A 22,511-nucleotide genomic window follows, 5' to 3' on the forward strand; every position below is an offset into this window, starting at 1 on the left:
CAGCATAGCTACGGGTTGGTATTTTATCCTATGAATAGTCTGGTACTTGGATATTAGTACGTTAAGGATGATGCTTGTGACTGCAATCTCACCAGTAAGGCGGCTAGCAAGAGAGATTTTTCTCCTCGGATTAAAGACAGACTATTATCTTCTCCCACGGCTTTATCTCTAAGCATGGGCGCACGGGAAATAATATCCAAGTAATAAACGTGTGATAATCACGATAATAAACTGAAGCGGTGATAGCCCAATGGGTAGAAGTTCGACTTCATTTTTCCGGGGGCGAGATCGAACCCAGCACGTAATAGATTTTTATCAATTTAGGTAGGAAGGCCTTTGATATAATGATCTTATTTAAACGAATGGGCGATAGAATAATAATTCTTCTGATTGAAGTAATAATGAATCCCAAATTAAATGAGATAAAAATAAAACAAGGAACACTCCGTTAAAGTATGATGGTAATATATTTCACATTAATCCTCCCGTTAATATTTTCTTTTTAAACTACTACCACTTCGGAAGGGGTCATATGTCATAGAGAAGAAGTGGCGGAAGAAACTCCAGAGCAACCCTTCTTTTTAAATATCACATTTACAATATTTCATTATAATTATTTCTTATATATCTTTAATTTTATAACACATATTTTATCGTATGAAAAGTAATTAAATGATAATAAGTAATTAAGTAATAATGAGTACTTAACTTTAGTATTGGCCTCAGTAACCCACGTGAAGGACCAACTGTTTGCTGGCAAAGCAGAGACTCCCCTTTTTTGACAAGGCACATTAGTTTTATACTTTTCGACATCACGTGTTTTACTAATATCCATTTCCGGAAAGCTTTAATTTTAAAGTATAGTGACACAATTGTATAATGACAATTGTATGAACAAATATTAATACTTAAAGTATAATAACATCATTGTATGATGACTTTAACAACAATGGTTTTATATTAATTTCACTTACTCTAAATATTATTTTTAAAATACAATTACAAAACTGTTTAATGACAGTTGTGTATTAACAGCGGTATAGTGACACCTTTATTAATTCTTCAAGTATAGTGACATCACTGAATGTTGACTAATAAAAATGGTCTTTATATTTAATGTGAGAATATTAATATTAACTTTGAAATATACTTTTACAATAAATCATAATTAAATATGATAAATATCAAGTTGTTATTTTATGTTATTCTAACACACGCACCTCAAACTATTAAAAGTTATGTTCGTATTTAGCAATTAAAAAAATATCACTTGCTTCTACGGTAAAGGAAAAGACCGTGCAGAAACCTGCATCCCTGAAAGTTCCCCAAAAGTGTGTAGAGTCCACCAAACCGCACTGAACAAGCGTGGTGGATTACAACCATAACGCCTTTTCATTGTGGGAGGTGACCCGTGCTCTGTTCATGATGAATAATTTGATCTTATTCCACGTTGCAGTGGTTTGGATACGTTAACTTTAATCCCTGTGGAATATAATCGGGTATATTATTTTTTTTTCTTGCCCCGTGCTGATCGTCTTGATGATGCAGTCTAAAATGGTAACGGGCTGTTAGGGGGTATGGCAGTTGTATTAAACCACACCCCTAATTAGTTTCTAAGCTGATACATCGTACCGGAACGATAAATCGCTTGACCTTTTTATGTAGGGTGCTAACTAGCCACGAACGAAAGTTTATACTTTAGCATCGTTTTATCGTGGTTCGGATTCATGAATTGGGTTAAGAAGGTTTAACATGATAAAATAGTAGAACATGGTTGAATTGCAAAGCATACATTTGGCCGGGACGGGTGCACTCACGTATTGCTTATCTCTTCCTTCATGTCACATGATTGCACTGTTTGCTGACGTAGTTTCAATATCTAACATAATTTCAATTGCAAAGTGGAAGTTTGCAACGTATTGCAAGATCGTTATGCCCCTGGTGTCATCTCATTTTGCGCTTTGCTATTGAAATTTTCATACAGCTATTGTTTTATTTATTTTCCGTAGCTGTTATCATTTCAATTGCAAATTGGATGCATTGGTGCGCAAACGTTGTTTTGAAAGCTGTTGCTCGAACCACGATCATTTATTTTGCTATTTTCGTACTATTGACGTTTTAAGAGCTTTTGGAATTCGATGTTCGAGGCTTTGTATTTAACCGTTTTATGTGACGAGCACTCAGTTCGGTGATAAAGGACAGCGTACTTTTGTTGACATCCCTAGCGCAGTTCGAACCCCGGCCTTGGCAATTTTGGAATTTTTTATTTCCAAATTTCAGGTCAGGGACAGGATTTGCCGGTTGATAGTAATCGCCCTACCAATAAATATGTTGCGCCAAGCGATTTTGTTTAAGGGATGGGTTTTATATAACCGCCGCACCCACAACAGATGAGCCCGTTACTATTTCCGACTGCATTATTTAATGAGATAGAAGTCCAAAAACCGGCCGTAAGCAGTAATTTTGTCACTAAACTATTTATTATCATTATAGTTTTCAGTGTCAACTATGGTCTTAACTGTTTGGAAGATAATTAAAAAAGAAAACCACTTCCCCTAGCTAATTAGTCTTCAATAAACGCGGCAAAAGTTAGTCATAAAAAAATGACTGCTACTTGCTAAACCATTTGTCGCCAGATTCCCCCCATAGAGGGGTATAAAACCGCAATTTGAAGAGGGGTAATACAGGGGGGTGACCTCCCTCTGGTCTTCTTCAATTTAATCAACTTGAGATTGATTAACGATCTATTAATCCATAGGGATTATATAGAGCTAATAGAGGTTACGGTGGCCTAGTTTCGACAGAGTCTATCAAAGGATTGCATCAGTTAAGCAAAGTTAATCTAATTCAGTGCCTAATCAGGGCATTAAGCCAACGTAATCTCCATTCAGAGGATCAGTATTTCATACACCTGTAATAATAAAGTACCTACACGGATTACGCAAAAGCTTCTGTCTAAGAATATACCTATATTTACCGATTTTTGAAACAATGTTAAAGTAAATACTAATTGTACATCTCTTATTATCTTCTGTGTCACCTAATCTCAAAGTAATAACATTCTTAATTCAGATTTGCCTTGATAAGACATCTCCAAGATTTCTTCCGGTGGTTTGTATGTAAAATAGCATAGTAATTTAAAACAATTGCTCCCATTATGGGACGGCTCTGCCAAGTATCAGCTTGATGCCTTGAATTCAGTGGATGACTGAGCTAGAAGGCTCATCGGTGACCTAGGCAATAAAAAACATCTGAGTATAGAGCATCATCGCAAGGTTGCTACTTTTCGGTATTCTATAAGATACATTTCGAAGAGTGTGCTCAAGACCGGTTTGATCTAGTTTCCCCCTCACCTTTTTACCATCAAACCGCGAGGCACCGTAAGGATCTGCATCCCTACGTGGTTGATATACTATGGTCACGTACTAAGCGCTTTGCATCTCGTTTCTGATTCGCACCGCAAGGATCTGGAATGCAATATGAGTACCTTTAAATCATGAGTGAATGGTCATCTTGTAGGCAAGCGTGCTCTACCTTAGGCTCCATCATCAATTACCATCAGGTGAAATTTCAGTCAAGCGCTTGTCTATATACATAAAATAAAAAAATACAAATTTTATGCAGCCTAGTATATACTTGCACTCGAAGTTTTATTTTTGCATCTAATGTTCAGATTTTTGCAGTCACATTTTTCTTAATTCGAAATGTTTATAATTATACTTATTAAATTATGCATTCGTCATATATCACCATTGTTTTATACAATTAAAATTTATTCTTTCAATGACTAGAATGACTTAATATCTGATCTCGCGTGTTTACTAGGGTCTGCGACGGGAAAAAAATTCAAACCGTAAAAATGTAAAGCAGCTCCGGAAAAACAACATAAAAACAAAGTACATCAAACAAAACGAACGCAAATATTGTCGCTGCCATCGACTACATTGTTTGAGATGGTTTCCCGTAAAATGTATATCGCGATTCTATCGCAAACGCTTTGTCTCGATCTCTGTGAAACTCCTCAAGAACTGTGAAAGTTGCTACTTTATTGTGGTAACTAGCAGAATTTATTACAATGTTTTGTATACTGTCTGCCACTTCGTTCTAAAAGTTAATAGTCCAAAGAATCGTTTAATTACATCACTATTACTAATGATACAAATTTCCGACGAACGAAACGATTCGAAAATTTGTACTCATTTAGTTTTCGCGCGAATCCTTAACTTAAATCAGGGCTTAGTTATATTTCAGTTTAGGTTTTTGCTTTTCCCCTGCGTAGGTTATTCGCGTTTTCTGTATTTCCTAGTTTTCTACTAGTGTTAAAGTCGCTCGAGCATATTACATTTTTTGTAATAGAAGTGTCAAGCCGATTATGAAATGTTTTTTTTTTGGTCTTTATGAAAACCAGCCAAGAGATGAGGTTATTTTTATGGCAACCCAGAAAGACTCATTTTACACAATAAAATTGAAAAAAGAATGCAAGTGTGTAGTGTTTTTTGTTTTACTCTTTGATATAAATAAACATGAATATAGAAAAACCGGATGATTGATTATCGGATGACTAGCGTAGATTATTTAGGATATAAATTCGATATGTTCAAGATCAAAGATTATTTTGTACATCTTACATTATATCTACAACATAATAAAATTATGTTGTAGATATAATGTGAGATTAGAAATTCTTCTTATTTGGAAAAAATAGGTACTTAGTTTATTTCATTCTCTGGTTTGCCCATAACTTTATTCAAATCCTTAAACTATTTTTCTCTTGCGCTTCTGAGCACCGATGTTACTAAAATTATCGGGTTGAAGACTGAATTTATTCGTGCAATCCTATTCTTGCTATTTACTGTTGACACGGATGGCTTTACTAACTGTACTCTTTGATTTGAAGTTTTCGGATTATATTATTAATTACAGACGTAAGTTAGACCGCAATCCACTTACGATAAAGGTAGGACAGCCACCACGATGGTCTTAAGTTAAACAAAATTAACTATGGATAAAGACAAGGTGTTGTTTTAGGTCCGACCAAAAAATTGTTTAGTACATATCGTTTTTTTCTGACTAGGAATTCTTCTTCCAGCTCTGAGAAATAAAAATTGGGTAGTGCATTTTAATGCCTCAGAGAATATGTAAAGCTACAGGTTATTATTACTAGCATGTTATAATAATCGTTAAAACCCACCAACCTGTATTGGAGGAACGTGGTGAGTACAAGCTCTCTATCCCTCTCTCCAATGGGAAAAACGGCCTATACATGGCTATGGTCATTGGTGAGATCGAAGTCAAGCGATAACAAGTTCTCGAAAAAAAAATAACGTTACCATTCGAATTTAAGCTCAGGGGGGATTACGAAGCGGTTATATTTTCAAACCTTTCTAAAGGTCCATAATCCAACACGTAGAGTAATCCCAAAAGAGGCAACTTTTTCAAGTAACAATATATACAGCCTCCTTTGTCAATCTTTGCGGAGGGATTCCGGACAATTTCCATGAATTTTTACATTTCTAAAGAGCAGCTCCATCGTAAAATCCCGATTTTTGCCCGATAATAAACAAAAGCGGCGCTGCGAGCGACTTCTTAATTCGAGATCGTCACAAAGCTCCACTGGGCTGTAATATCGGCCGGCTTTTGTTAGTCGGTTGACTTTTTACAAACATTGTACGACTTATATCTTACTGTGCTTACTTCATTATAACAGTCTCCTATTTATGAATGCAAAAGAATAAGCGATATGTTTTTGAGATTTAAGTAAATATCTATCTTCTAATATTCGGACTACATCCAAAATTAGGAAATGTATTAGTCAAGTGCCGTTAGATTTTTTATGTAGTGGAATCGGTGATATCTAAAAAGAGCAAAATGGCGAATTTATATAAAATAGTCTACTAACGCTTTAATCCCCGTATAGACTGCGGGACGTAAGGTGTCCTTCAGCACGACCTGAAGCCTAAATGGGTAATACATTTTGATGATTGATTGGTAGGCAGCATCAGAAAATGCTGGCTAAAAAGCTTGAAATATTTATTGTTATATTTTTTGCAAAATGTTGTGTGTTGTTTTGCAAAGTGTTTTTATTTAACTAAACAGCACGTATCAGATAAAAATTGCATGAACACAGTTCTTTTCATTATGGTAGAAACTCTTGTTTTTTAAAGTCTAAAGTTATATTATCTTTATCACGCCGCTTATTTTCCAGGCTGGTACTGAGATTTTTTAAAAGAAAAACCTAATTCCTGATTTGTAGTTAAACAATTAGCCTGTTAAGTTAGGTAACAAAAACCTACAAGGCAGTTTTGTTTGAAACATTAATTGGCTAATTATTGTTTTAACAGTTTACTATGAAAGCTTTAACGGAAGACAAATTAGCTATAACGCCGCCATCTGGAAGCCGAAGGTCAAGGTACCACTTCAATTCCTTTTTTAGAATACGCTCTCCATCTGTGCCTGCGTTAAAAAAGGCAATAAAATACAGGGAGTAAAATGTTATGTCGGGGAATGATATATGGAGCAAAATTTAATTATGTTAACACAAAATTTCGAGCCTACATTTTCATATAAAATCATTATTTTACCCAGACGCGGTTTATGGGTAAAGCTTAATATACAAAATGTTACCCTAATTACGGCCTAACAAGCATTTTACGCTAGTGAATGGAATTTTACCTGTCTTGCCAACTAGACCGTGGCGCTTGCATGAAAAGTTTAAATATACTGCCGGAAGTTTTCAATACTGTCCGTTTTAATCTTATTATAGTTTATGTAGCTAAATTAACTTTGTACTATTTTAACCAGTTAAAAACATCCTTTACAGGTAATTGTAAATTGTTGGTTGTTGGGCTTTACTCTGATTATTAACACTAGCATGCGGTTATTACCAACAACCCAACCCAATGCGGTCAAAAACAACAAGCCGCGCATTGCAGCATGTGGAGAGTACCTGCACCAAATCGCTTTTATTTAGATGGCGGGAAAATGCCTGAGCTCTGTTCTTGCTTTCTTTCTTTATGTATCCTTTAATACGAGGAGGCAAAGAGGAAAGGTCGGACTTCTAAAGACTACAGCTCCACGGATTTTGGGAACGCTTATGCCCTGTAGTTGGACATAAAAGGGGCTGAAATCGATGATGACGATGAAACACTGAAGAACAACCCCTATATTACAGTTATTATAATATATAATACTATAATTTATATATATAATTGTATCACTATCTAGGAGCTTTATTTTTGATGTATTCATTTATTTAGTCATAAAAATATTTTGATTACCTCATATTCACGTAAAAAAACGTAATAGCAAGTTTTTAACCACATTGTTTTAATATTTTTTTATTAAAAAACATATATGCAATCTCAATTTTCGATATCATACGTTGCGTATCAAAATTATTTGTTCGAGTACGTTGTCAGCAATTATAAAATCTCCCTGAAATGTGCACTGAAAAAATGTACCAGCTGCTTTTCAGATTTCCACTGAAACAGCTCTATGAAACGGACTTTTGTTAATTAATATATTAATTGAGACGATGCAATATATTTTTTAAATTACATTATTTTTTGAGTAACTTGTACATTTTCTTTATTATAACTTTTTTATCAATCATTTATCACTTCTAGTTGTTTCAAATATTATTGGTAGGGAGGTATCAGAAATAAAAAAAAACATTACCTTTACTAGCAAACAGCCGTTCCGTAACTGTGCACTATTTTTAAGGTTCTGATAGAAAACTAACGTGCCTAAAGCTTTTTGGAAATATAAACCAGGATGTTGAAAATTTGATCCTTATTCTAAGAATCTAATTTTGAAGTTCAGATAGGCAGCCAATTATCAACGTAGATTAAATTTGATAAAAATTTTTGACACTTAAATATTGCCATCCAATACAATGAAAGGATTAAAAAACCCACATTTGCTTATATGTAGGATGTTTTTGTTTTATGAAATATAATTACATTTCAACATCGTTTCAATTACACGTGTCAAATAACACGTGAATTTCAGTTATAATTTATCTTTAAGAAGTTATAGTGCAATGACAAATAGAATGTAAAATGCATATTGACCCAACTAAAATTATATAAATCAAAAAGATCTTTCGAAAATCATGAAATGTTTATTAAATGTAACGAAGGCACCGACGCGCCACGGCACCTTTTAAAACATATTAGAATTCAATACGACCGGACAAAAGTTAGGTGTAACAAATGTTCGGAATTACCGTCGGTCCGAGTTCACCTGCCGCCTAATCTCTTCCCCATTCCACATTTACCACCCATTACCCAACCTACAAAGGAGTGTAAAATCGCCGCTGTAGCAAATGGGCACGTGACTCCGCGAGGGTAATCTTCACGCGACCTTTCTAAGTAATCTGATCAATAGGTGTAAAACCGTAGTACCTACTAAAGCCGTCACTTTTTTCTTATAAATATACTAGCCGTTTCCAGCCCGCTTCGCTGGGCGAATTGAAAAAGGAAATAAATTACATTTTATGTTTCATTTTTATTTATTTTTTTCATATTTTTATTATTCTCCTTTTTTTTTATTTTTTTATGAACATAAATAGGCCCCACGGATAGAACTGTAAGCATCGATATTGTTTAGACTTACTCAAATTCCAAATTCCATCGATTTAGTCTGTATCTTTCATCCAGGTGATTTTTCTCACTAATATTCATTATAACTTTCAATGTGCAATCATTATAACATTTCCGTGCCTTTCTTCCAAAAATTAATAATAATTGACATGAAGAAAAAAATTTGAAATGAGCATTGAGAGTTTAAGTTAAAGTCATTGCAAGTCTCATATGTGAAGTTGAAATCTGTCTAGGTTCAAGTGTGCCGAATTTTCTGTTAACTAAAATTTTCTCCGTGACATCAATTTTTTATAGAAAATTAATTGTGCATGTTTTTTATGAATTCTATTGGAATAAGTAACTAAATTTATTTTCCACATCTCATGTGCTTGGAAAATGCATTCATTTTAATGTTACATTTCCGCGATCCTGCAATAAAAGAATTCGTCGGTTATGTAGTCTGCAAAAGTAAAATGAATGTAAAATTCTTAGTCCGTTGATTGGATAGCTACCTGTAAAGTTAAGTTTTTGAAACCTCTCAATGACTTTTTCTCCGCTGCCAAAAAGACGATTGTTGTAAGGAAATACACGAATATCCCTACATACACGAAGATCCCCACCAAATTTGGAGTCTGTAGAAGTTACAGGTTAGAAATAAAAATTTTAGATTTTTTACCCCCGCAATTCCTGTCGGAAGTAGACTTTATTGAAATCCATTTTGAGATGTTCTTTATGTGAATAATAAAAGATTCCTACCATATTTAGAATTTTTAGAAGCTATATTTCGAAATTGAAATTTTTTATTGTTAACACCCACCCCCGCGAACCTTATTGGAGGTGATTCATTGTAAAATCCGCTCGAAGATCATTTTCATATTACATATAGAACACTCTCACTAAATTTGGAGTCTATAGGAGCTATCGCTTGGAAATTGAAAATTTTCATTGTTAACGCCCCCGCAATCTTCTTTGGGGTGGGATATCGTAAAATTTTTTCATAAATCATTTTTACATCACTTATAGAAAATTCCTACAAAATTTGGAGCTTGTAGGAGCTTTAGCTGGAAAATTAAAAATATTAATTGTTAATACCCACCCCCGCAACCCCCTGTGGGGTGAGCTATCGTAAAATTCGTTCATAGCCTATTTCTACACCTCTTACAGAAGATTCCTACCAAATTTGAAGTCTATAGGAGCTATAGTTTAAAAACGGGAATTATTCATTGTTAACGCCCCCGCAATCCCCTTTGGGGAATGAATTTCTTAAAATCTATTCATAGCTGACCTCTACATAGCAAAAGTAATATTCCTACCAAGTTTCACGTTTCTAAGTCTTATGGTTCCCGAGATTTCGTGGTGAGTGACTATATAGATGGGAATTCTTCGATTATCATCGAAATTTTTAACTTTTTATCGGGCTTTTTTAAAATTTTCTTACATACAAAACTTTCTCCTGACAATTCTGAAGATAAAAAAAAAGCCCAATTGGTTCAGCCGTTCTCCACTACCGTGAGTAGATTCTTAGCTGAATGTAAAAAACCATAATCCGTTTAATACACTCTGTTGAAATCCATGAAAACAAAAGAATCAAGAGAAAATGCTTATCTTTTGTTTTTATTAGCGGGATAAATGTTCATAAAAGTAAAACAGCAATAAAAAAATGAAGGAATGTTGTAATTAAAAAAATAGATAGCCATAAACCATCTAGGAAAAATTTCGCATCGAATGGTGGTAGTTTCATGTCGATACGATCAGTGGTTTAGGCGTGATTGAGCCTCAAACGAAGACCATTTTCATTATATATATATAGATAGAACAGATCACGGAGCTACGCTGCCACTGGGCTATAAATTGTTCTTCTTATATTACCGTGAAAGTCTGTCTTTTTCAGTTAATATTAGATAATCTTTTGTTGTGCACGTTATTTTAATAACTTGTTGTAATTATCTCTTTCTCTTCTGCTTTTTTGTCTCAGGGTATGAAAGAAAGACAACATAAAATATGTTTTTACTCCATCTAGATATTTCAAACAAAATCATAATAGACGGCAGTTAATACGCTACTGAGCGCGGGGTTTTAATAAACTTTTAATTATTTATGTACTTTTTTTCACACCCGAAGTTAAATGACGATCTAGTTTAAATCCGAAAGCGTGCTTTTCTAAAACATGCTTATTCTTTCTTGGTTTTAATCGCCAGTTTGTGATACAGAACAGAACAGCACCTATACTTACTTTGGATATTAAAGAAATTCCAAATGACTACTTATTACAGCTAAAGCCGTTGATCCTTTGGATGACGGTTAGATAGATTGGACAAGGACTTACAAAGATATACGCCCAAAGTTAATGGTAAATCTAATGCATAATCTTTAGACAGCAGACTAAATTTAGCAGTACTAACTTGACCTACAGAAGAAGGAGAAAAGAAAGTACTTATCAATTTAAACTATGAGCTAAAAATTTTGGATTATGATATTATCAATTTCGGGCGCTGGGCAGTCTTTGGGTAGGGAATACTAAAAACTAAACTTAACCTCAGTGAAAACTGCCTCAGTTTACCTTTATTCTCTATTTTATTCATTAAACACACATTAAACTTAATAGCATTGTATTTTATTTCTTATTTCATTACAGGTTAGCCCTTGACTGCAATCTTACCTGTCTTTGATAATATGGTGTAAGAAGCCACGGCAAAATCCTCCTTAAATAGCCATAGACCAGGCTAAAGAAAATTCTAAAATTATAAATTCTTAAATTCGAAGAGAATCGAACTGGGGACCTCCCACTTATAAGATCACAGTGCTCACCAATCAGGGATGTAAAAAAAAAAGAAGAGAATCCTTACTCTATGATAATAGTTACGAGAATTTTAATACTATAAATATAATACGAAGGTGTACCAAATAAGAAGGCGTTCATAAAATACGTGAGATGTTTAAGGGGGTGAGGGGGTCGAGACAAATCTCATCTAATCTTACTTTGGAGAGAGGGGGGGTCTTGGCAAATATCTCGCAATTTTTTTTTCCTGATTGAAACAAAAAACTATTTTGGTCCATTGGTCTTTTTACAATAACAATCCGTTAACTCGTTAACGCGTAAGAAACCCACATTTTGAAAAATCTCACGTGAGATTAGGGGTAGGGGGAGGGGGTTGATTAAAATCTCACGACATCTCACCAGGGGGGGGAGGGAGTAACAGAAAATTTAAAAAAAAAACCTCACGTAATTTATGGACGCCCCCTAAGATTGTTGTATTTTAAACATATTCAATTCAAGTGTCTATTGACCTTTGAAATAAAAATATGTGTTTCGTTTTCAAGTAATAATGTCGTTAGAGCCCACCTATATAGTATAGAATCAGGCGTTACTTTCCGGAAACCCATGATTATAATATTAAAATTAAAAGGTAGAAACTATTTATTTCTCGCTTGTTAGTTGTAAAGTCGTTTTTTTTTTAAATATACATTTTCAGAAGCTAATTCGACCCAATTTTTTTCTTCATCTGTACAGCGTAAGCAATGACATCAATGTAAGAAAGAGATACTAGCTGCATCCAATTTTAAAATTACCTGAGGAATTCATTAGGTATCAATTAAGTCACTTAAAATAATAAACTATCATTTAGTGATCCTGCTACTTTGTTCTAATTATTATTAAAAGGAAACAGTTCACTAAGGAGTCTCTTAAAAATGCAATACAAGAAATATGAAAGAGCACTACAATACTATGAAAATATAAATGTGACATGGTTTATACTGTACAATTTCACAAGTGCTCTTGAACACAGCAATAAACTAGCAGCTTCACTCTCGAAGACTCAAGCAGATCTCGCGATATTATCTCGAACAAAGTCGTATATGTCTGAGATATGTGTTTGTTTTCTACAAAGCCTGATTTATTCTTGTTACAAAAGAAAACCTGTTTACATGAGAAGGATGGTGTATAATTTGAAAGGAAAGGATTTAAAATTGATTTTGATTAATGTGGTAATGACCAATAAATATGTATATATTTTAATCAACTCCGTGACCCAAAGGGGTTTGCTTTACTCAGATTATAATGTTCTCCGCGATGTCAATCGCTTTAACTAGGGGTCATAACGTAATGTTATAGTTTAGAACAGCTTACTATAGCACTAACCGCAAGGTTAAAAACACATTTAATACAAATTCTAAACTTTGCATATAACTACATAAGATAGTTTTGATACTAAAATGATTGATTTTTGTACGTAATAAAAGTTGTATGCCTAATAATAATGACTATTGAAAGGCACATTTATCATTAAATGTTCTTATTAATCGTCATTATTGGCACAAATAGCACATCATTATAGCACAAATAAAGACATTATTTTATTATTTTCGACATAAAGGGCGTTATTTTAGCTTATTCTATTTAATATGCTGTATATGGCACCGCGGACTTTTTTTTTAGATCTGCTAAATACATATATATTATATTTACTTCGTTACATATATCCATTATGCTACCACAAGCTTCTAAAAGTAGATTATTCGACATTTATAAACCATTACTTCAGGCTCAAGTCTTCTTGGAACTACTGATCGTTCATACTCTATTACTGAAATCTTAGGAACACGAACTATATTTAGCTTATGTTAATACTAAGGGTAAGAATTTAGATCTCATAAGGCAAAATATTTTGATTAATTGGTTCAGAATTTGTGTTTGAGCTTTGACATAATATAAAATGAAGAGAAAACGAATGTTTCCTCTTAAAAAATTGTATAGATCAAATAAAAAATACCAGAAAGCAGACAGAAAGTCTGTATTTGTTTACAATAAAGTAACAACATTTGCTCTATGACTTTTTATTTAACGCTATATTTTGTGAAATGATAAATATTTTTCAAATGTTGTTCCAGTCGGCAACAGCGTGCGAACCACGACTCGCACACGCGCAGCGTATCGTTTCGCACACTGTAATGTCACCTTACAGAACAGAAATAACATGACATTAATTTGTATAAAATAAATTAAAACTGAACTTTGAAAAGTAGTAGATTAACAGAACAAAAGTTGTTTGTTATAATGATAGGAACTACAAGACGGAGAGTTAGAAGAGAGAAGAGAGAAGTTAATGAATCGCACTTGTGCAGTTGGTTTCTAAGTAGTGTTCTAGAGCTAAAAGGCATGGGAAAATTTAAAATTCTCTTTCAAGATTAAAATATCCTTATCTTTGTCAGTGTCAGTAACTAGAGAATATACAATATGAAAAAAAAATAATAACAATGAAGTGGGTTTTATGAGGTTTTATTTATTAATACCATAATATTGAAATTAAATAAACCTTTAAATGCGTTTTTAAAGTTAATAAAAGACTTAGAGTTGACTCTAAAAGACTAAGACTTTAAAGATGGTTTACTAGAGTTGCAGTTTATGGTTGAACTTCATGTATCCTTTACAAACTAGCAACTAATATCTGAAAGAGTTTTGCAGGTTTCAAGAAATACTATTGGAATAAACCTAACTTACCTATACGGAAAACTCCTTGTGAAAATGCTATTTTTTTTGGCTTGTTTTGTCCGATTTCAACTTTAGGTACTTCTTTGTTCTTTACTGAATTCATTCGACTTTAGTGCTTTTCTAGACTCTATTTATCATTACATTAAAGCTAAGATTTGGCAGTCCTCCAAACTTCAAAAAGTACATTTGCGAATTTGTGTTATTTATAACGATTTACCTCAAGAATTACGATTGCCTCGTTGGTTTAGGGGTTAATATGTTCCACTACGGATCACGAGATCACGAGGTTTGTTTGCTGGTTTGGGTTTACAAGTTTACCGTTGACTGCAATGTCGATCAATGGAAGCGAGCTAACCTGGTTTTGTTAAATTTAAAGTAACTATAACTATAACACCCCTGATAGATTTTTTTGCGGAATCGTATCGGAACGCTAAATTGCTTGGTTGCTCATCTTTGTCGGTAGGGTGGTATTTAGCCACGGTTAAAGCCTCAGCAAACCAGAGAAAATTCAAAAGTGGGTATTGAACCAAGGAACATAGACCAAAGCACTGGTGGGCACTGCACTAGGGAAGTGGACAAAACCCACCAGCCCGCAACGTCGGAGCGCAACGCTCTCTCTTATGGGAGAGGAGGCCGAATTGATTATAATCTATTGAAAAAATATTGTTTCACATAATTATATGTGTATTAGAAAAAAGGAAAATAAATTTTCTTACCAGTGGAAAGATTGACAGTAAACAAATGAGAGCATGGGTATGGCTTATTCTGATAATTCGACGAGGGAACCTTTCTTTTTTGAATATCACAATGAATGTTATTTAAATTATTCTGCTTGACGGGGGAAGAATGATTTATGTTCTCAGTAGGCACTAATATTCCATCATCCTCGGCATCGTATTCGTAAATGCTACTCATTCTGAAGTAATTACGCTTTTGGGCAAGTTTCATTCATCATCATCATCATCCCAACCACAGGACATCCACTGTTGGATATAGCTCTTTTGTCGCATGTTTTGTCTGCATCCATACAAAGATTTGACTGATAATGACGGGTGGGTCATCGCAAAGCAAACCTGGTAGCAGCTATAGAGATAGATTAGTTCAGTCTAGCCAATTGAAATTTAGAGTTATATTGCTAGTTACTATTCGCATTGGAGTAGCGTAGTGGGTTATTGATCTTAAATCCTCTTTCCTATGAGAGAGTTCCAGCAATAGGATGTTAATAAGTTCATGATGACAATGACATCGCCACTTGTCGGTTGCCAGAGCTTCGTCAGTTAATGCGCAGAGTGCACGACAGGAGGTTGGCAGTTTGGGCGGCTGAATGGTCCTAGCCTCCCTCTTACTTCCCCATCATAAAGAATTAAAATAATTATATTATTTATGTACATAACTTCTCACTAGATTTTAAACATTTTCACGCCATAAATTTTGCATATACATTCGAGAAATCAATTCACAATAATTGTGCTCAAGACAAGAGTATTTCATTTATCGGTATTCAGGTGGTGGATTAAAAATCAGACTCTGAGAGCGCGTGACCCGCCTCTGAAGGAAACCTTTTCATCTTTGATTATATGCCCGAAGGCGCAGCCTTTCAGATTTTCTCCACTGAATAAAAGTGTTGGTGAAAGCTGAAACATGTTGGCAGCTGCTGTTTTCAGAATATAGTCTGCATTTACATTCTTTACGTAAAAAATTTAATATTGATGAAATACTCATTGCAATTTATTCCACAAATGTTTCATCAATATTAAATTATTCCACAAAATTAAACGGATGTTATTATTGTCGCATGCTAGCAGTGGAATTGCATTAATAATCTAAATATATAAAAGGCAACGGTGAGCTTATAGATAGATATATCAACGCGCGACTCTTACCACTTGGCGGATCGGGCTAAAATTTTGCACACTTTGTTGTAATATCTATCAGTGTGCAAAATTTCAGCCCGACCCGCTAAGAAAGGAAATATGAAAATTCCAACCCTAAAAGGGTTATTTGGGGTATGAAAGTTTATATAAAATCCTTCATTTATCTTTTAAATTTTAAGTTACATTTATTAAACTTTGATTTAAGGTTTCCGATTAAAAATAAAGAAATACGTGATTCACTAATTTTAAACATCAAATAGGGGGTGAAAATGTATATGAAAATCTCTGATTTTTGAAGTAATGTCAATAAAACTTGGTATATCCATATAGGCAAAGGTGACTGACTGACTGATCTATCAACGCACAGCTCTAACCACTGGATTTTAACCCCAAGAGAGTTGAATGGGGGACGAAAGTTTGTATAAAAGTCCGTCATTTATCAATATACGTTTCAAGTTATATCTTCAGATTCCGATCTTCCGTTCCAAATTCAAACGATTACAGTTTCCCCTCAAAGTATGTTTTGCAATGACATGGATAGACTTCCAAATTGCGGGAATAGACTTAAGAGAACACTGCTTATCACATGAGCAGTTCTACGTAGCTTGCTCACACGTAAACTCACCCAATAGCTTGGCAGTTTTGGCGCCTACTGATAAATCAGTAAAGAATATTGTCTATAAAGAACTTTAGTTTAGTTTAATTCATATCTTTCTATTAGCAGCAAGACACTTTTTTTTAACTTATATAGTTAAAATTGACCAAATCAAAAATTGAACTTAACGTGAGCGAAGTCGGGGGCAAAATCTCGTGAAAAATAAACATTCGTGTTTAAGTCCAAAAATATTTCTACCGCTGATGCTAATGCAACATTGGTATCCCACTGCTGGGCATATATAAGGAGGGAGAAATTAAAGTTTCTACCCTCTACGCTGCTCAAAATGTGACTTGGTGGGCGGGCCTGAACGATTTACACCGATGTTTTAACGTGCTCACCAAAGTCTCTAAACAAAAACCTGAATAAAATATAATTTGTTTTTATTTTTATTTTTACCTGGTAAATATAAATAAACCAACCAGGCTGTTTCTTATTATTTAAGGATATTCGGAACATTATACACTTTTGTTCTACTGGAATCAAGATTAGTCTTGGAGAACCAAGTAGATAAATTTTGCATTAAAAATTAAGTTGTGGCAGCCACATCAGTTGTGTTTATATTGAAGGTAACAAGCGTCTACTTATTAAAACAACGGTTATTTATATTGGAAAAAACCTTAGTTGTATGTGAGTCTTTAAGTTGTGACGGATTTTGATTTAAAATGGTACTTAACTTATATAATATAAATAGCGGACCCGTGCAATTTCGTCCGCAAATGAGTCGACTTCAAAAAATAGTCGTATGTTGTCGCGGACTTTTTTTTTTTAGAACTTTAAAGAAACAATTCCGACAATTTCGATATACATTTTTCCGTCGTTTGGCCTATATTGTATGTCTCTGACAAATTTGAGCCTAATCAGTTCATTCGTTGTGGCGTAAAAGCGTAACAAATATCCATCGATCCATCCATCCATATCCATCCTCCAAATAATTTTTTTTTATTAAAATCGGTTCAAATTTAACGCAGCTGTGAAGTAAAATTGATAAATAATTTCATCCCATTTCCTGGAGGAAACGTATTGTATATCGGGATAAAAAGTATCCTATATGTTGACCCGGAATATAAGCTATCACTATACCAAATTGTATTTGAATCCGTTCAGTAGTTTTCACGTGATGCCCGGACAGACAGACAGACAGACTGACAAAAAATAAATAAAAATCTGTTTTGTACTCAGTATCTATTAAAAAGTATTCCCCGGTCAAAATTTTCAAAATATATTAAATGTACAGAAATCTTTGAGTAACAGTTTTATTATAAGTAAAGAAGTATAGATAACCCTCAATCTCAATCTCATTGAGTATTCCAATCTTCAATAGGAGCAAACTTATTAGACAGCTATTATTTTTTTTTTTTTATATATAGATTACGGATTGTTAGGTAGGAAACGTATCCCTTTGAACTACCTATGTTGTTTCCATCAAATGCTCATAAGGTTACAATCAACGGAGATACAGATTTATCTATTCAATAAAAGTATTTCCCCTTTGCCATTTCCGTAAAATAACCCATAAAATATATCCGAGTATAAAAAGGAACGATTCATAATAACTGTGTAGGAGATGGTGCCCGATTTTTTTAACTGTTTCAACAAATCCAAAATTCACATTGATATTTTATTATATTTTATTTGTAAATTGTAAATCAAGAGATGCTTTATTGGTTTAATGAAATTCATTTCCACAAATGATAAGTCTAATAGGGACGTTAAATTTATTTATGACCATATTATGTATAATTACATCAACAGCAAACGGTATGGAATCGACTACAACATGCCAACAGTGTTTTTTTTGTTATTAACTCCAGCGCATATCACCATTTGAACGTTGTAATATTACAGGTAGTTTTATATAACATCCAATAATAATAATAATAATGTACGGATATATTTTAACAACACAACAGGACTAAACAAAATGGAATAGTGCCAATAATGTTAACTGCATTTCCGCGCTGAATAGAAAATTAACTGAACTGAATTTAATTTGGTTTTTAACAGGCATTGTGTAATATAATGAAGTTTATCTATTTCATTGTTCTTCATGAGTTTCGGCCGAAATCTCTACGTGAGAAGCCCATTTCTCTACACAGGTTTTAAAGAGCGAGGAATACATACCTTACTACAGCGTTTTTTGTAACATCTTTTTATATATATTTCTTGTGTGCGTGTGTATGTCACTGAACTCCGCCTAACCGGCTGGACCGATTCGAATGAATTTTTCGGTATGCGTTTGGGTGGTACCCTGAATGGTTTAGATTCACAAATCAGCCCGACAGATGGCGCTGGGGTCCGCTAGTAAATTTATAAAATTCAAATTAAAAATATTGTTAACTCACTCTCAGACCTATACTTCTATGCTAAGATCACATTAAGTAAGGTTTGTTTCGATAAATCCTAAACGAGTTTCCTACTACTAGATGAAAGCTCATTATACGCTCGATCACTTCAAAACGAAATCTTTTGTTTAGGGGATTATATTGTAGTGCCTAGAGAACTAGTTTGAATAACATGAAGTCCTTAATATGTGTTCGAGTATAAGCTCTATTGGTTCAACGTGTTTCCATATTTATAGTTCGAAATCGATATACCACCTGAAAATTCTATAACAATTCACATCATTATCACTCACACAAATTTTTAATAACAGAGTGTTTTTGTGTGTAATATATTTATAAAGTTCTCACTAAAACCATGCGAACATTATCGTTCACTCGCTCTCGGTTCATATTGTGTAGGTCTTTGCTACTCTGAATATATTTTCCGCGCAGATGTCCCGCATGAAACGAATTATTAAAAAGTTTGCTCCAGCTGCTTACAATGGGCTGTATTCATGCAGAACAATAACGATTTATAATGTAAGTTTCGATTTACTCCCGTGTACGTGGATTGGGTTTGAAGTAGTCGAAGCGCTTGCGTTCCCTAGAGATACAACTTTTAGCATCAACTGTTTCCAATTTGAGTTTGTTTTATTTTATGGTTATTACATTTTGGGGGGATATTGAAAGAGTTTGTTCGGAGTTCCGAATCGAAAAAAGGAACCCTTATGGGGTATTTGTCAGCTCGTCTATTCTTTCGGTCTAGACAAACCTAACCACAATTGATGGCAATAAAGTCAATCAACACTTCGCAAGGCAGGCAAGAAATACGTCTAACAAAGTGCAGCCCTGTGTACATCAACCTCAAGCGAAGGTGTTAAACCTCATGTACCTGTTATTAAACCGCAAACCATGCCCTTCAAACTGGAACACAGCAATGTTGTATGGCGTTAGAACTTCCCCTGACGAGCTCTGTAACCAAAAGCTCAACTACTAATCGACGGACATGGATCGACATACGGATAGGCAGTCTGCCTATCCGTATGTCGATCCATGCGTCAATACACTTTCTTTATTCAATTACGGTTTGATGTATCATGCTGAGTACGTACCAAAATCAGAGGTATCTTAATGCTATCTACATTTCAAGGTCCTTTTTTAACCTTATAAATAGAAACAGCCTTATAATGTATATTTTTATACTAAAAGTCCTGCTTAATGCAATCATATCCTAACAAAAAATATCGATCACCAACAATTTTAAAAAGTTAATCCCAAATATTGCCACTCATCGCTTAGGTGAATAATACGAAATTAATTAAACCCAAATATAACTTACCATTCTACTATTTCATCGTTCGTTCGTTTGCTTTTCTTACTGATATCACAAGTAACTATAACTTAATCTGTAATAATATTGGAAATTCAATATACTATCTAGTAAATACAATTTACTAGTAGGTATTTTGAACAGAATATTGCGTTGAGTAACATACTTCTATGCTAAGATCACACTATATAATTATTGGATAAAAACAGGCGTTACTTTACGGAATTCCATGACATATTACAAAAATTTAGCTTAATTTGCTATACTCCTTGAAAAGCAGGATAATACGTATGGTGTAATTAATAATTTCTTCATTCTTTATGCTCCACACCAAACAAATTTTCAATAAACTACTCTCTACGCACGACTCTAAACTCTTAACTCTTATTCATTGTGAAGTCAACAGCTCCTGGGGATCTCCTGTGTCAGAGCGAAACTTGCGTAGAGAGTACATTTCCAAAGATCTGTTTGGTGTGAAAATTATAAATTACACCATACAGATTCTCCTACTTTTCGCCGAGTATAGCAAATTAAGCTTAATTTTCGTAATACATCATTATCTAAAGTTTCAGCTTTGTATTGATAAATCCTAAACGAGTTACGTACTAATACTCGTAGATGAAAGCTCGTTATATACTCGACCACTTCAAAAGGAAATTTTCTGTTCAGGGGATAATATTAAAAGCACCTAGAGAACTAGTCTGTGTAACACGAATAGTCGTTTATGCCTATATGAGTGAACTCTATATGTTTAACTTTAATCCTTACTAATATTATAAAAGTGAAAGTGTGTTTGTTTGTTTGTCCTTCCTACACGACCTGGCTGAACAACTAATCAATTTGATTTTTGGTATACAGTTACTTGATATAACGAAAAGTATTATAGGCTACTTTTACATCCCAGAAAAACAAGCGGTTCCTTTGATTAGTTAAAACCTTAATAAACGTTACGACGAACGCGGGCAACAGAGAATAATAGAGATGCAGAATTCCCTTTTGATATGAAAGAGTGATATATTCCTTAGCTTCAAGCCATTGACTGACATGTTCCAAAGGGATTTTGAGGACATTAAAAATTTACCGATCTATTAAGTATTAAAATTGTTTTTCCTTTGTTACAGAACACATTCAACTAACATCCGTCTTCTGATACCGAAAATATAAATTAGAATGTTAAGAACTAAGAAGAGAAGACACCATAAAAAGTATAAGGTTCGCTAAAGCATGAGCCACTGATCATCATGATAGAAGAAGGTGGGCGTTCGAAACGTGCGTTACGAACCGAACCCGCCTTGATAGAAGAACCCAACTGCTGTTTCATATCACGTAGAGATGATACGAGGCTGTTTTGCTGCCGATGCGCCCATAAACGCCGCGCATCACCTCTTACTTGTTTAGCAATATGCTTTTTAGTTTTGACATACAACCTCCTTGGTGCGTTTTTATTTCTTGCCATAGAAGGCAATTCACTCCCAGAAGAAACGTCAGTTGCTGCATCAAAACCAAATTTAAGCCAAACCCAAAGTGGTGATCTGAGGTCTAAAACAGTGGAACGACTCTGGTCCATAACCGAGGATCTGAATATACTTTACAAGGAGAACTGGACGAAGTTAGCAGCGAAAGAGTTGATGGACTTCCAGAAAATTTTAATAAAGTCAATGCAAGCTGGAGAAATACCCAATATATCTTCACATTACGACGCTATGGACTATCGTTGGACATTTGCTGGCAGCTTTCTATATGCACTTACTCTAATAACGACAATTGGTAAGTTTACAGTAATAAAATTCGAGATTTAATGTACTTAGTTCGTTGTAGTTTGTATTTTATTGCGATTTAAGAAAAATATGCCATTAATTCTTACTCTAGTAAAAATTAAAAATCTTAATCATTACCCTCGATCACTGCTCATTGGCATCAAAAAAAAAAACAAAAAATATTTATTTCGTTTCGTACAGTTAAAAATAATACATCAAAATGCAAATGGCATGGTGGTCAGCGCTGTGGTATAACCTTTAAGTGGGACGTTCCGGATTCGATCACCGGCAGGGACAATATGAAAATTTATATTTCTGTATTTTCTATGGTCTGGTCTGGTTAGGAGGCTTTAGCCGTGGCTAGTTACCTCCCTACTAACAAAGGCCACCACCACCACACACACGATACAGGTTCCAGTAAGATGCCGAGTAGAATCCGTAGGAGAGGGGTTTAATACAACTGACATTCCTCTAACAGACTAGACTGCTACCAAAATA

The 22,511-nt window shown here is 34.2% G+C and overlaps 1 protein-coding gene across 1 annotated transcript in view; it reads left to right on the top strand.

Moving 5' to 3' along the window:
• The window catches only part of LOC120628184 (TWiK family of potassium channels protein 7-like), a 95,777-nt gene that overhangs the window by 72,147 nt on the left and 1,119 nt on the right, over positions 1-22,511 (top strand). Inside the window, exon 2 of the mRNA XM_039896430.1 lies at positions 21,378-22,023. Coding sequence (XP_039752364.1) covers positions 21,498-22,023 — 526 coding nt within the window. The 5' untranslated portion in view covers positions 21,378-21,497. The remainder of the gene's footprint in view (positions 1-21,377; positions 22,024-22,511) is intronic.

This window comes from Pararge aegeria, chromosome 12 (assembly GCF_905163445.1).
Source record: "Pararge aegeria chromosome 12, ilParAegt1.1, whole genome shotgun sequence".
In the NCBI taxonomy this organism is placed as follows: domain Eukaryota; kingdom Metazoa; phylum Arthropoda; class Insecta; order Lepidoptera; family Nymphalidae; genus Pararge; species Pararge aegeria.